The sequence below is a fragment of the Solanum tuberosum genome, unplaced genomic scaffold (genome assembly GCF_000226075.1).
Source record: "Solanum tuberosum cultivar DM 1-3 516 R44 unplaced genomic scaffold, SolTub_3.0 scf00433, whole genome shotgun sequence".
Lineage (NCBI taxonomy): Eukaryota > Viridiplantae > Streptophyta > Magnoliopsida > Solanales > Solanaceae > Solanum > Solanum tuberosum.
This window is the reverse complement of record NW_006239356.1, coordinates 27066-40040: the sequence shown is the minus strand read 5'-3', so window position 1 is coordinate 40040 and position 12975 is coordinate 27066. Positions and strand designations below refer to the sequence as shown.

The 12975-nt window shown below is 30.1% G+C and overlaps 2 protein-coding genes across 2 annotated transcripts; one reads left to right on the top strand and one right to left on the bottom strand.

Moving 5' to 3' along the window:
- The first annotated feature begins 6388 nt into the window (after positions 1–6388).
- On the top strand, positions 6389–6973 carry LOC102604694 (histone H4). The gene is made up of 2 exons (XM_015303406.1): positions 6389–6454; positions 6539–6973. The coding sequence occupies exon 2, from the start codon at positions 6549–6551 to the stop codon at positions 6858–6860; it is 312 nt and encodes a 103-aa protein (XP_015158892.1). The 5' UTR covers positions 6389–6454; positions 6539–6548; the 3' UTR covers positions 6861–6973.
- Positions 6974–7564: 591 nt separating this feature from the next.
- Positions 7565–8685, bottom strand: LOC102604364 (chitinase 2-like). Its single transcript, XM_006363278.2, has one exon. It carries the CDS (start codon positions 8604–8606, stop codon positions 7695–7697), a length of 912 nt encoding a protein of 303 aa, XP_006363340.1. The 5' UTR covers positions 8607–8685; the 3' UTR covers positions 7565–7694.
- Positions 8686–12975: the final 4290 nt, after the last annotated feature.

The window sequence follows — 12975 nt, the reverse complement described above, 5'->3', positions numbered from 1 at the left end:
AAAAATAAATGTTAAAAATAAAAATAAAAATCGAGGCAATAATTATTTTAAAGAAAAATATAACCAAAATTGTCAGAAAATTAATTCTTCATGTGGGTTGTTGTATATGTAGAAAGGCACGTGTACAATTAATGAGGCACAATTAATTTTATAGTACAATTTGAAATGCTTTGTGTACAACATGGTAGTGCCGTGTTCGTGCTTTAAAGTGTCAACTCTAATAAGGAGCCAAATGAGTAATAATAGTAATTCTAATAAGGAGTAATGAGTAATAATAATAATTGCAATGTTAGTCCTTGGTGTTAGTCCTTCTATTAATGTACAATTCTTTTTGCACGTTGTACAACTAATTAATGCAGTCAAAAGTTAATGTACAAAATTGTATGCATGTTGTACAAGAGTATTAATGCAATGTTGGTCCTTTCCAACTCTCACTTCTAAATAAGAGTAATAATATGACTAATATTGAACGGTCACATAAAACTTGTTTGTCCCATAAAATTTACATGACATAAAAGTTTAAATATTCTTTAAAAATAATTAAACTTTTTATTTATCTTTAATGACATGCTTTTGTACCTGCAAAAAAGACATGATATATCTAATATCACTATTTCTAAGATTAATCTTCTTAATATACATACCAAGTCTTTTGGCGAAGAGCGGCACTTCGCTATTATGAGATGGATAGATGATCTCTCATATGATCTGGACAATCTTTAACTCTTAAGTTAGTTTTTAAGATTTACGAGTTAGGCCCAATATGTAAGAAGTTGGCTATGAGATGGTTTTAATTAGATGAGGTAGACATGCCAAAGAACAGAAGAGTTGATTAGACATGATATGTATGACACAACTTTAGCTTACGGAGGACATGACCCTAGATAGGAGACTGAAGAACGTGGATTAGAGTAGATTGTTAATAGATAGTTGAGTATAGTCTCGCTTTATCCTTCAATAGTAGTAGTCGTAGTATTAATGAGTGTTATATGTTCTTGTTCCTTATTCAATTTCTATTACATTTTTATTGTTTCTTGTAATTCAATTATCGTATTATTTTGTTGTTACTATTCTTTTTTCAGTATGCTTTGTCAAGCCTTGTTTAGTATTTTTTCTTGATTTCTTCACTGTTGTTTTTGTTTTTGAGCAGAAGGGTCCATCATATATACAACCTCTCTATCTCTCAATTAGGTAGGGATAAAATATACACACATATCCTCCTTAAACCCGACCACTTATGAATATTATACTAAGTATGTTATTGTTGTATGTCAAGTCAAACTTGACTACTAGCTATGTCAAGTTAGAAAAAGGTTGATCGAAGATATATCAGTTTTATTGTATCCTTTCCGCTTAAAGAATCTATACAACAAGTAGTTCGATACACTTTAATACATAATGGAGTCATTAATCAAGAACTCAAACTTCCCCATAATTTGTCTTTTTCTACAAAAGAAGAAAGGGCAAAGAAAAAAGAGGATATATGGGATGATCTAAAAGATAATCTAACTAGTGGTTCTGCTATTATAAGGGAAAATTAGTAAATTAGTCAAAATTCCTAACATAATTATTAAAAATATCTACACTTTAAAATAATTATTGAAAATGTCAATATGTCAATATTTTAGCAAATATAATGTATCCTAATATAATTAATTTTCTTTCATTTTATTTCTCAAATCAATGCCACATTGGACTAATTTTTACCATTGCCTAATGAAAAAGTAAAATAATAAAAAAACCTTATTACCCACTTTCACCTTTTTCTAGATTTTTACTCTAAATTTCTCCTTTCTTTCTCTCTCTTTGATAGGTAACATTTTTTTTCAATTATTTTCAGAAATCTGTAAAAATCTCCCAAAAGATAAAGATATATATGCACAACAATCCATTGATTTAGCCACAACTGAAATGTTCTAACATTTTTTTCAAGTAAAAAATGAGCATTTTCTGTTCTGATTTAGCACCACGTAATCTCATCAAGTTTTCCTAATTATTGTGCTATAGCTAAAGCAAATTTCATTTTGGAAGATATGCCAAATCCTTGAAAACTTAATTGATAGTACTATTTTTCCATTTTTTTTAATCTTGAACAGATCGTGGCTTAATGAACAACTTCATAAAGTTTTGTAATCTTATTTTCATACTATGAATTGGATATAATTTTTGTAGTTCATGATCTCATATTTTTGGGATTGTGTTGAATACAACATATTTTTGTTTTTCTTATATTTGTATGCCTGTTAGTTTTGTATTTATGTCATCAAATTGTATTCATCCTCAGAAGTGGATACAAAGTTAGTAGTTCATAATAGTATTTTTGCAGCTGATTGTGTGGAATACAACATAATTTTTGTTTAGATACAACTTTTGTATAGTACATAATATTATTTTGTGGGGATTATGTGGAATACAACATATTTTTTGTTAAATTGCTTCTTATTTTGTATTTATTCTAATTGTATGCCTACTAGTTTTGTACTTTTATCATCAAATTGTATTCAACCTCGGCAGCGGATACACAGTTAGTAGTTCATAATAGTATCTTTCTAGCTGATTATCTGAAATACAACATAATTTTTGTTTGTGTTTATTTTTTATTTGCTTTCATTCTAATTGTATACCATCAAAAGTTTTGTATTTCTGTCCTCACAATGTATCTCAATATCTCTCTATTTAAATTTCAGTTTAAAAGTTTTTAAATTACTCTCTCCCATGATTTTCTCCTTTCTGTTATTAACTAATTGTATTCTTTAAAATTAAACAAATAAAAAAAAATACATAATCAATCCTATAACAAAAGAAAAATATTGATATTTTTAATAAATATTGAAAGTGTGGCTAATGAATCCTATTAAATGCTCAAATATTGACATTTTAAAAAATTTCCCTCCTTCAATATTGTTACTATAATTTTTGTTGCTTATAGGGGGTTTATTTGACCTAAAATAGTTGATATTCTGATTTGACTTCTATAGCCCTTCCACATCAATGGTCACACTTGAAAGAAAAAAATAATTCCACACACACATATATGTATAATTTTATTTTTTAATATTCTTGGAGAGGTGATATTAGAGAAAGAAGCAATTTCAATTGTACGACTTAGAGCCCTATTGGGATTAGTTTATTTTATGTGCTTTTAAGTTCAATTGTTTTTAAGTACTTTTGGTAAATTAAAAAAAATGTTTATAAGCACTCGACTTTTATAGTAAAATTTTAAAATAAATTGAAGTCATCATTTAGAATTTCTAACTTATGCCTTTTGACTTATAAGTCAAAAGCAAAAGTCAATCCAACCAGGCGTAGATAAGGTAAATGGAGCACTACAATCAATTTCACTCATCCATTTTTGCCAGTTTTGAAATTAAAATTAAAACCCTATAGATCAACCTAAATAAACCTTGACCTTTTCTTTTCAAAATTTAGTTACTATATTATAACAAATGTATAATCATGTATATACTTTATACAATAAAATCTTTTTGGGGAGTTTAGAACTTTAATTTCTTTTATTGTTGTAGTTTGTTAGGCATCCAATTATGAAAAAACACCTTCAATCAATAGGGTCAAGAGTTTGATCATCATAAGCACAATAAATCACACTGATTAATGCTTTCCCATAGAAACTAAAGGAGATTGGGTTATAAATTAACCAAAAGGAAAATAGAGCCACTTGATGAACGATGATCATTCTTCCACAGACTAATGCATTTTCACACTTTAATTATAGTGATTATGTGTTTCGTCGATATAAAACTCTCATCGAAATACCTAAACATTTTTATATATTATCATACTATATAAGTTTAAGTTTGGTGCACCGTTAGGGGTCGTTTGGTAGGCCGCATTAAAACAAATAGTCCATGTATTATGTATGGTATTATTTATACTATGTTTGGTAGAAATTTGGGTCAATGTATAACTAATCCATGGGTTAGTTATACCCCCTACATTTGTATTATAGGATGTATTACTAAAACCTTCCATTTGGAGGTATTAGTAATACATGGGATATAATACCATGGGATAAGTCTATGTAAAGACAAAATATCTCTCACATCATTTTAATTATTTTCTTGATTTTATGTTTTATATTTGTACAAGTAACTTACAAATTATCTAGAGAGAGTTGTTTGTTACTAAATAAATCCAATACAAATTAATACAATATTTAAAATGTGAGTTGTTTAACATTAACCAATTAAAAAGGCAAATATATCACCACATAACGTTTGGATCTTAATTGAATGTATAATTTGTTGATAGTTAGTCAAAAATACATAAATGAACTCTTAACAGAGAAAATTGCAAACAAAAGCTCATATCAAAAATGAAGTTTGGATGAGAAACTCATTCAAGAAATCTTGAAAAAACAATCTGAATTTTTTTCTAGAAATAGAACAATCTAGAGAAGAAATTCGAAATGACCTATTTAAACCAGGTAATCATATTATGAGCATTTATTATCAAGCTCTATATACAGTCACAAACTCCAATTATGGAAATGTATATAAAAATAAAGGAATATATATATTTGTGTGATTTTCTAATTATTTGTATTTTGAACAATTTATAAAATTGCATACATATTAAAATTACAATTTGCAATTTTTATGGGTAAAGTATATGGTTTATTCAATTTTACTATTGTTTACCGTCTTTTTTCAATTTTAAAAGTTGATAGTTTATCTTTTTTAAAATTGAAATTGATATTTTGTAAGTGATCAATTTACTAACATGACAATTATTTATCCTCAAATAACTTAAGTGAATAAAAAGAGGCAAACGTGACAACAAAATTGATCTGCTCATAGCTAGTTAGAAGGCCATAAAAAAATAATATTGTCCGACAATTATTAACCCTAACCCAATTACATAATAATTCAAGGGTATAATTGGAAAGAATTTTTTTACAAAGTTTTAACCCAAACACAAGATGAAGTGGGAAACAATGAACCAAACACTTGGTAAATGTAATCCATGCATTACTAATCTCTGCACTATCAATCCCAGCATTACAAATCTCTGCATTATTAATCTTTGTACCAAACGACCCCATTATATTTTTACACCATCATATAACATTAACTTGATGGAGTAAAAATGTTATACATTGACAATACACGAAATTTAAATTCATTATATATAGGTACGACTTACGAGCTTGTAGAGAGTTGGCAAAATTATTATTTTTTTCTTTTAAGAAAGGTAACAATCCAATTCGACCCATACTCCAAAGTTTCAAAATTAATCTAATTTTAAGGAAACCTTTATACTTCGAATATATCATGCGTAATTTCAAATACAATCCATACTCCAAGAATTATATAGAGTTTGAATTCACATCTATAAGTTCAAATTCTAGGATTTTACCTAAAACTCCATGTTCTATCATGGAGTTTCAAGAAATGTTTAAATAATGACGGAATCATGAATTTAGTTAAGCATGTAAAATTTAAAATGCACTTATTATAACTAATTATTTAACTTCTATATACACTACATAATTTTTCAACGAAAGATATACTTTAAGGTGACTCCATCAGATGCGGAGCTAGGTGGGGGTTCATGGGTTCGGTCGAACCCAATAGCTTTTTTGTAGACCCTATATTTGTACTAGAAAACTAATTAACTATATATACATATTAACCTATGAACCGCTAACAAAAATTGATTAATGATTTGATGAACCCCAAACTCTTAATTCTAGCTCCGCCTCAGGACTCCGCTCATGTATTTGAACTCCCTAATAGAGTAATTGTTCCTTGAGAATAGAGTAAAAGGTTCACTTGGGAAGATTGATCCCATATTATGAGCCCAAAACTCTTAACCTCAATTGCTTCTGGCCCATATCTTGCTTTTTTCCTTTTATAATTTTTTATTATACACATTTTTCCTCAAGTATAGAATACTTTGTGATTTTTTTAAATTATGGTCTAAAAATCATTATTGATTAAATTGAAAAGCTCTAAGAAAATATTTATATCACAATTCAAAGACAACACTTGACAATATAATATTTATAAGAGAAATTGAAGAAATAAATAAGAAATATATTAAACCAAGTTTAATTTTTTTAAAAGAATTACATGTTACATAATTTAAAATTATAAAAACATAATTAAATGATAGCCTAAAATGAAAAAGAAATATTTACGATACTCGTCCCGCCCATAATTTCTATTTCCCTCCAATATGAGAATTTTTTTTTCAAATTTTGGACATTCAATTGAAATAGAAATACAAAATGCCAAGTCATCGATCTTCTTCACTTTCATCACATCTCATCTCAACCGTTGAATATATATATCGACGGTCAATATTATTCATCAAATATAGATCGAAGCTCTCAATAGTAGCTATAATAATCCCTTAAATAGACCAAGAAAGAGTTCATTTCAATTCTCCATCTTCATCAAACTCTAGTTATTCAGCTTCCGATTACATTCAGGTTAAGATCGATTTACTCTGAATCTTCTAATTATGTAATGATTTTAGCTATTGTTTGTTGATTTTTTTTTTTCTGTTTTAGCAGTGAATTGAAGATGTCAGGACGTGGAAAGGGAGGAAAAGGATTGGGGAAGGGAGGAGCGAAACGACATCGTAAGGTTCTTCGTGATAACATTCAAGGTATCACTAAGCCTGCTATTAGGCGTTTGGCTCGTAGAGGAGGAGTAAAGCGTATCAGTGGACTAATCTATGAGGAGACTCGTGGAGTTTTGAAGATCTTTTTGGAGAATGTGATTCGTGATTCTGTTACCTACACTGAGCATGCTAGGAGGAAGACGGTCACTGCTATGGATGTTGTTTATGCACTCAAGAGGCAAGGAAGGACTCTATACGGATTTGGTGGTTAAAAGAATGTGTGTTGCTTTTAACTGATTTAGTGTTGTTTTTGAAGTAACAGAGTTGCTTAATCAATGAAATTGCACAATCTTCTTATAATCGATTTCTCAATTTCTCTGTTTGAGTCCCTATTTTTTGTTTTTTTTAAAGTAATCACTGAGATTATGTATATAGAAACTCTAAAATTGAATCCTCCAAGATGCAATAGTATTAGTCCAATTAGATATATATTGATTTATGTTCGTTGGATGTACAAATGTAGGTGTATTTCTTTTGTTTTGATTAGTCGTTGTTGAATCCCATTCTAGAAGATGACTGCTAGGGGTGGAGGTGCGGAGTTAAGGCTCAAGGGGTTCATCAGAACCACATTTGGTGGGTTTGTTATGATTATTTTTATGTTTGTATAGTAGATGTTGAATCTCTTTCGACTTCTTTGTGTGTTTAGTTATTGATATTTTGAAACCCCTTAGTGAAAGTTTTGGCTTTGTCATTGTTGTTGGAGTTGTAAGAAATAATAGGGTTGGTACCACTCTTGTTTCCTGTCAATGCACCTAGCTTGGTCATAGGAAGGTGTAGAGAGCTTCATAGTTGCGATTTGGAGAGAGTGGTTGTTGAGAGATTTGGTGTTAATGGGGTGCTTGTTGCTGAAAAGTTTGAAATGCAGTGACCAAAGATGAACGAAAGAAAAGTTTCCTTAACTGAAAAATGCACAATATATTCATAAACCAAATAGTAGTATATATATTGATTCAAATCCTTAGAAATTTAAACAAACAAAGAGGTGTAACATAGTTTTGGGTTTAAATGACCATTACAGTATTGTATAGGAGATGAAAGCACTAGTGTCATATGGCTAATAATGCTTGTGATTGCTTCTCATATTTGAAACCATTTGATTTTGAATCATCAGCACTCCACACAAATATTCCAACCAACTCTCCTTTACTTTTAAGCTCACTACACGCTGTGAAAAATCCATTTTCTGGTGATAATCCACTGATCCCATCAGTGCTGAAGCTAGCCAAGATCCTTCCCCCTTCATAATTTGATCTTTGAGTAGAAAAATAGTCCATGAATTGAGACACAGTGGTTTCCTTATCATACCCGTAAAATTGAAAGTTAACATAGTCTATAACTTGACTATAGCTTTTCCATAGTGCCTTGTAATGACTCTGAACTTCATCATCATCATACGGAGCTATGGAAGCAAATGAAATAACTCCATTGTTTTTCAGAGTTGTAATTAGCATGCCTATGCACTCTGCAAAAGTGTTAGGATCAGCTTGGAAATGTTCATAATCGATATCAATTCCATCCAAATTGTATTGGTTAATGATATCTGTAAGAGAAGAAACAGCATTTGAAACCCAAGAATCAACTGAAGAAGGATTGAAATATGCGCTGCTTCCACCAACACTGTCCCCTCCTAAGCTCAATGCTACTTTAACATTAGAATGTTGGTTTTTGATCGCGGAAACAGCAGAAGGGGTGAGGTTATCTGTGTCCCAATAGACGTTGAATTGACCGTTGGTGGGAGATGGAGAAGAAGAAGACATTGTATAGTCAATAGCAAAGGAAAGAATGAAGTGAAATTCGACGTCAGAGTGAATAGGGACATCACTAAATTTGACATTCTTGAACTCTGCTCCAATGTATTCCCTGAAAATATTGGAATTTCCAGGTGCAGCATTGATTGGTGATTGAAAAAGTAAGAACTGAAGAACAAAAAATGAAACTATAATCTTGGAGAGCTCCATGAAGTTGAGAAATGTTTAAATTTGCTTTGTAATATGCTAGAATGGATTGAAGATATGGAGTTTAAATAAAGGGTCCTTTAGTAGATTTTTTGAATGTATGGTTAGTGTATTAGTCAAAAGAGAAATTTAAAAGTGTTGGCTTTAGCGTAACGTTTAAGTTGGTTGGCGAGTCATGAATGTGACAAACAACAAGTAGTGCTACACCGACCATATTTACTTATCCAGTAATGAATTGACACGTATTGCAGAAATCCTATCTATTCTATTCAATTTGAGATTATTTTATCCATCTTCCTGGTGAGATAAATTAGTCGAGGGATTATGATCCAAGGACTATAGTTTAGTCGGCATATCAAATAACAATGATAATTTTACTATATATCATTCTTTGAATATTTATTGCATTAGGAAATGACTATAATTAATAATAAGGATAAATTAAGAATTAAGTATTAAATTATTTTCAAAATTGTTAAATTGAACACTAGTTTTAGTACAGTGGACAAATAAGAAATAGTAATATATTTTAATTTTAATTAGCAGAAGATGCACGCCGATGACTCCTAAAATGTTTGTATTCTTAATAATGCCTACCTATCAATAGGTAATCGCCTCTATGGGTTTAGACGTTTAGTCAAGAAGTCTACTTAAATTATGCGACTGTAAAATTTATTATTAGAAATAAATGAAAATTTCAAATTATTTTTTCTCTATATTTGATTTTTAACTTCATTTTGAAATTGACTCCTTTTTTTTTTTTACATAAGTTATGTGGGGTATAACATAAGCTGGTCTAGTATCTATTTTTCAAAGATTAGGTATTTTGTATAATATTTTTCTCCCTCTATTTTAAATTAAATAATTTTTTGAGGTATAACATACTTTTTTTAAAAAAGTTAAATAATAATAACATTAATTAAAAAGTAGTTTGTAAATGTCATTCTTTCACTTTTAGTCAAAATTTTCCTTAAAATTAAATATAGTCAATGAAAAATTCATTAAAGAGCAGGGTAATTTTAGGAAAAAAATAATTAATACATCTTTAGACTTTTGAAAACTTCATTCATATTGAATTAGAATAAAGTTTTAAAAAGTTCATCTATACTGACTAAAAAAATTCATTTTTGATAAAATCTATGATTGTTACTCCCATTATTTTAATTTATTTGACTTGATTTGAAACGCTAGGATCAAACTAACTAATGTTCGATGTGAATTCAAATATAGAACTTTAACCTTTTTAAAGTAAATAAATAATATTATATGTTAGTGTTTTAAGACGCACGGACACAAGATAAGACATTTTATGCAACACAAGGTAAAACATAAGTTCCATAAATCTACGAGGCATATATTTCATGTATCTCCAGTTTTAAACTTTTATTACTTTAAAAAATAAACAAGAAGTAAAATTTTCAATAAATTATATTTGAAACTCAAATTGAAGTAGACTCATTTTCTTTATATTACCATCTTATAATATTATAACTATCCTACTGCAGGAATATTTTGAACTATGCCATTACCACCTGGTACATCGACATATATCCAAACTCTATTACAACAAATATCTGTAATATTTGTAACTTGTTTGTAAATAACCACTGCTGTAACAACGCTATTTGAATTAAGAACTTGATTCACAGCATCTTTTTCATGGGTTGCGACTAACTCTGGCCATTCATATCGCGAACCTTTAGGGAACAAACCCGATCCAGCACAATCGTTACCAATACATTTACAAACCACACAAGGAGGGTAACTGCTACGACTCTCAATTGACGAATAAATTGCACATACAATAGCTATAACTAGTGAAATTTTTTTGAACATTTTTTCTAATTTTTTATTTGCATATATCATGTTGTTATTGACATTTTATAGTGAAGTTCATATAATGAAAGGATTAAAGAGAAGTTGACTACTCTAGTGTTGGTAGCAAATAGTAATTAATGTACATTTACCAAGTGGTTGACCTTGAATTTTTGACTAATTTGAGGATTTAAAGTGATGGGATATTTCATTTAAAGAATTAAGCAATTTTGTTTTTTTTTTATTTATAGAAATTGTCTTTAATGAGAGTAATAATTTCAAATTTTATCTTTGACTTGATATAAAATAAAAATAGTATATTGTATTAAATAAATTTCATAATTATCGAATATAAAGTTGTTCTATCATCAAGATTTGAAGACGAATTCTTCAAATTTATAAAAGTTAGATATTAGTTTTCTCTCCTCTCTCAAATTTTGAAAAGAAATAATATCGAAAAGGAATAAACCACAAAGTGACTAACATGCATTGTGGTGCACTGGTGGGAGGGCTGGGCATATTACGGTTCAAACCGAAAAAATCGACCGAACCAATTTTTTTTTAATTTTGATTTCGGTTTTTCGGTTTGTTCGGTCGGTTTCGGTTATTAATTCTAGAATTTCGATTATTCGGTTCGGTTTTCGATTTTTAACTATTTTAATTCGGTTAAATCGAAAAACCGAAATAATATTATACTACACTTACATTAAGTTATGACTAATAGTTTGTCTACATAGGCCCAATTAAAAATTACACCCACCCAATTCCCAATTCCCAAATGCCAAATTATAAGTCTGAAAAAGTTTGGCGATTCCCAAATCTGAAAATTGAAAGCCTCTCGTCGACACGACGACTTACGACGTCGACTCGTCCCTTCGGTCGTCGGCCCACTGGCCAGCTCCGATGTCATAATGAACAAATGGGTTGCAAACGATAAGCAATGACAACAACCTCCACTCTCGACATTCCACAAACGACAGTCGTCCTCCTCCTCTCTCACACTCAGAAATTAGGGATTAGAAGCAGAACTGATTATTGAGAGACCTTTGATTCATCGCCGTCGTTTTACGATAGATAGTTGTCCTCGTCTCTCAGACTCAACAACAGACTCAGACCATCAACGATTCCAATACCAACATAACAATGATTCAGTACTTGAGTTATTGTCTTGTGAATTTGTGATTGAAAATAAATTTTATATGTTGGTTATGCATAACTTAGGTAGTTTAGTGGGCAGTGACATTCTCCATTCTGTGCCATGGTGAGCCTTCATGATTATGAGTCTGCTTTGCAACTCATCTTTGCTATTCTGGGCAGTGACATTCTCAATTTCTCCTCGCACTAACGAGTAACAACAGAGAAACAAGAGTACTAGAATTATTGTCTTTGTGAAGTTGTGATTGAAAATGTGTGTATCATTGCTTATTAAATTTGGTTAAACCGAAAATCGAACCGAAATAAGCTGAACCGAAATTCTGAAAACTGAACCGAACCAAATTTATTTCAGTTTGGTTTGGTTTAACATTTTCACCAAACCGAAAACCGAACCGAACCGACCGAATGCCCAGCCCTATGTGGGAGTGTTTCACCCTTAACCAAAGGTTTCAAGTTCGAGCCCTAGGTATGGAGAAAATCATGCTGGAAGAACCACCCCCGAATGAGCCCTGTAGTGCGTGATTCGGATTTAGTCCGGGCTTCAATGTGGGCTCCGGACACCAGATGAGAAACCAAACAAAAAAAACCACAAAGTGAATATCTCATTATGGTGAAGTAGATTCCTTATATCTTTAATCAAAAATTTCGTGTTCAAGCTCTTGAAATGAAACATAATTAAAAATGAGCCCTAAATGTACGAATATAAATTTAATCAAACTCTATATTCGATGAATTATTAAAAAAAATTTCAAAATTCCATCATCAAATAATTTACAATCCCTTATCCAACTGCAGGAATATTTGTAACAAATCCATTACCACCTGGTCTATCTACAAGAATCCAAACTCTATTACAACAATTATCTGTAATAGGGACTTGTTTGTAAATAACCACAGGAGTAACAAAAGGGTTATCCTTTTTCACTTGTGCCACAGCATATTTCTCATGTGTAACTATTCAAAATTCACAAAAATAAAATTATTAGAAAAACGTTTAAATCGCGATAATTAAAATTATACGACAAAATTAGGTATCGATACGTACATGTTAATTCGGAAAATTCCAGTTTTGCCCATAGAGGAAACATCCCAGTACCAGCACATTGATTGCCAACACAATTACAAGTATAACATGGAGGATAAGCAGGGAGACTTTGCACAACATAAATTGCACAAAGAAATGTTATAACATATAATATTTTTTTGGACATTTTTTTTCTAATTTGATGGATTTTTGTGGTGAATTTTTACATCTTTTTTTTATAGTGTAGAAATGAACAACTCAGCATTTATTATATTGATTTTATTTCTATTTATAAAAGCTAAAGTCGAATATTTTTATGTCCATTTTTGTTTGTATTCTCATCAAATCGGATAAGGAAAAACTATTAATTAAACTTTA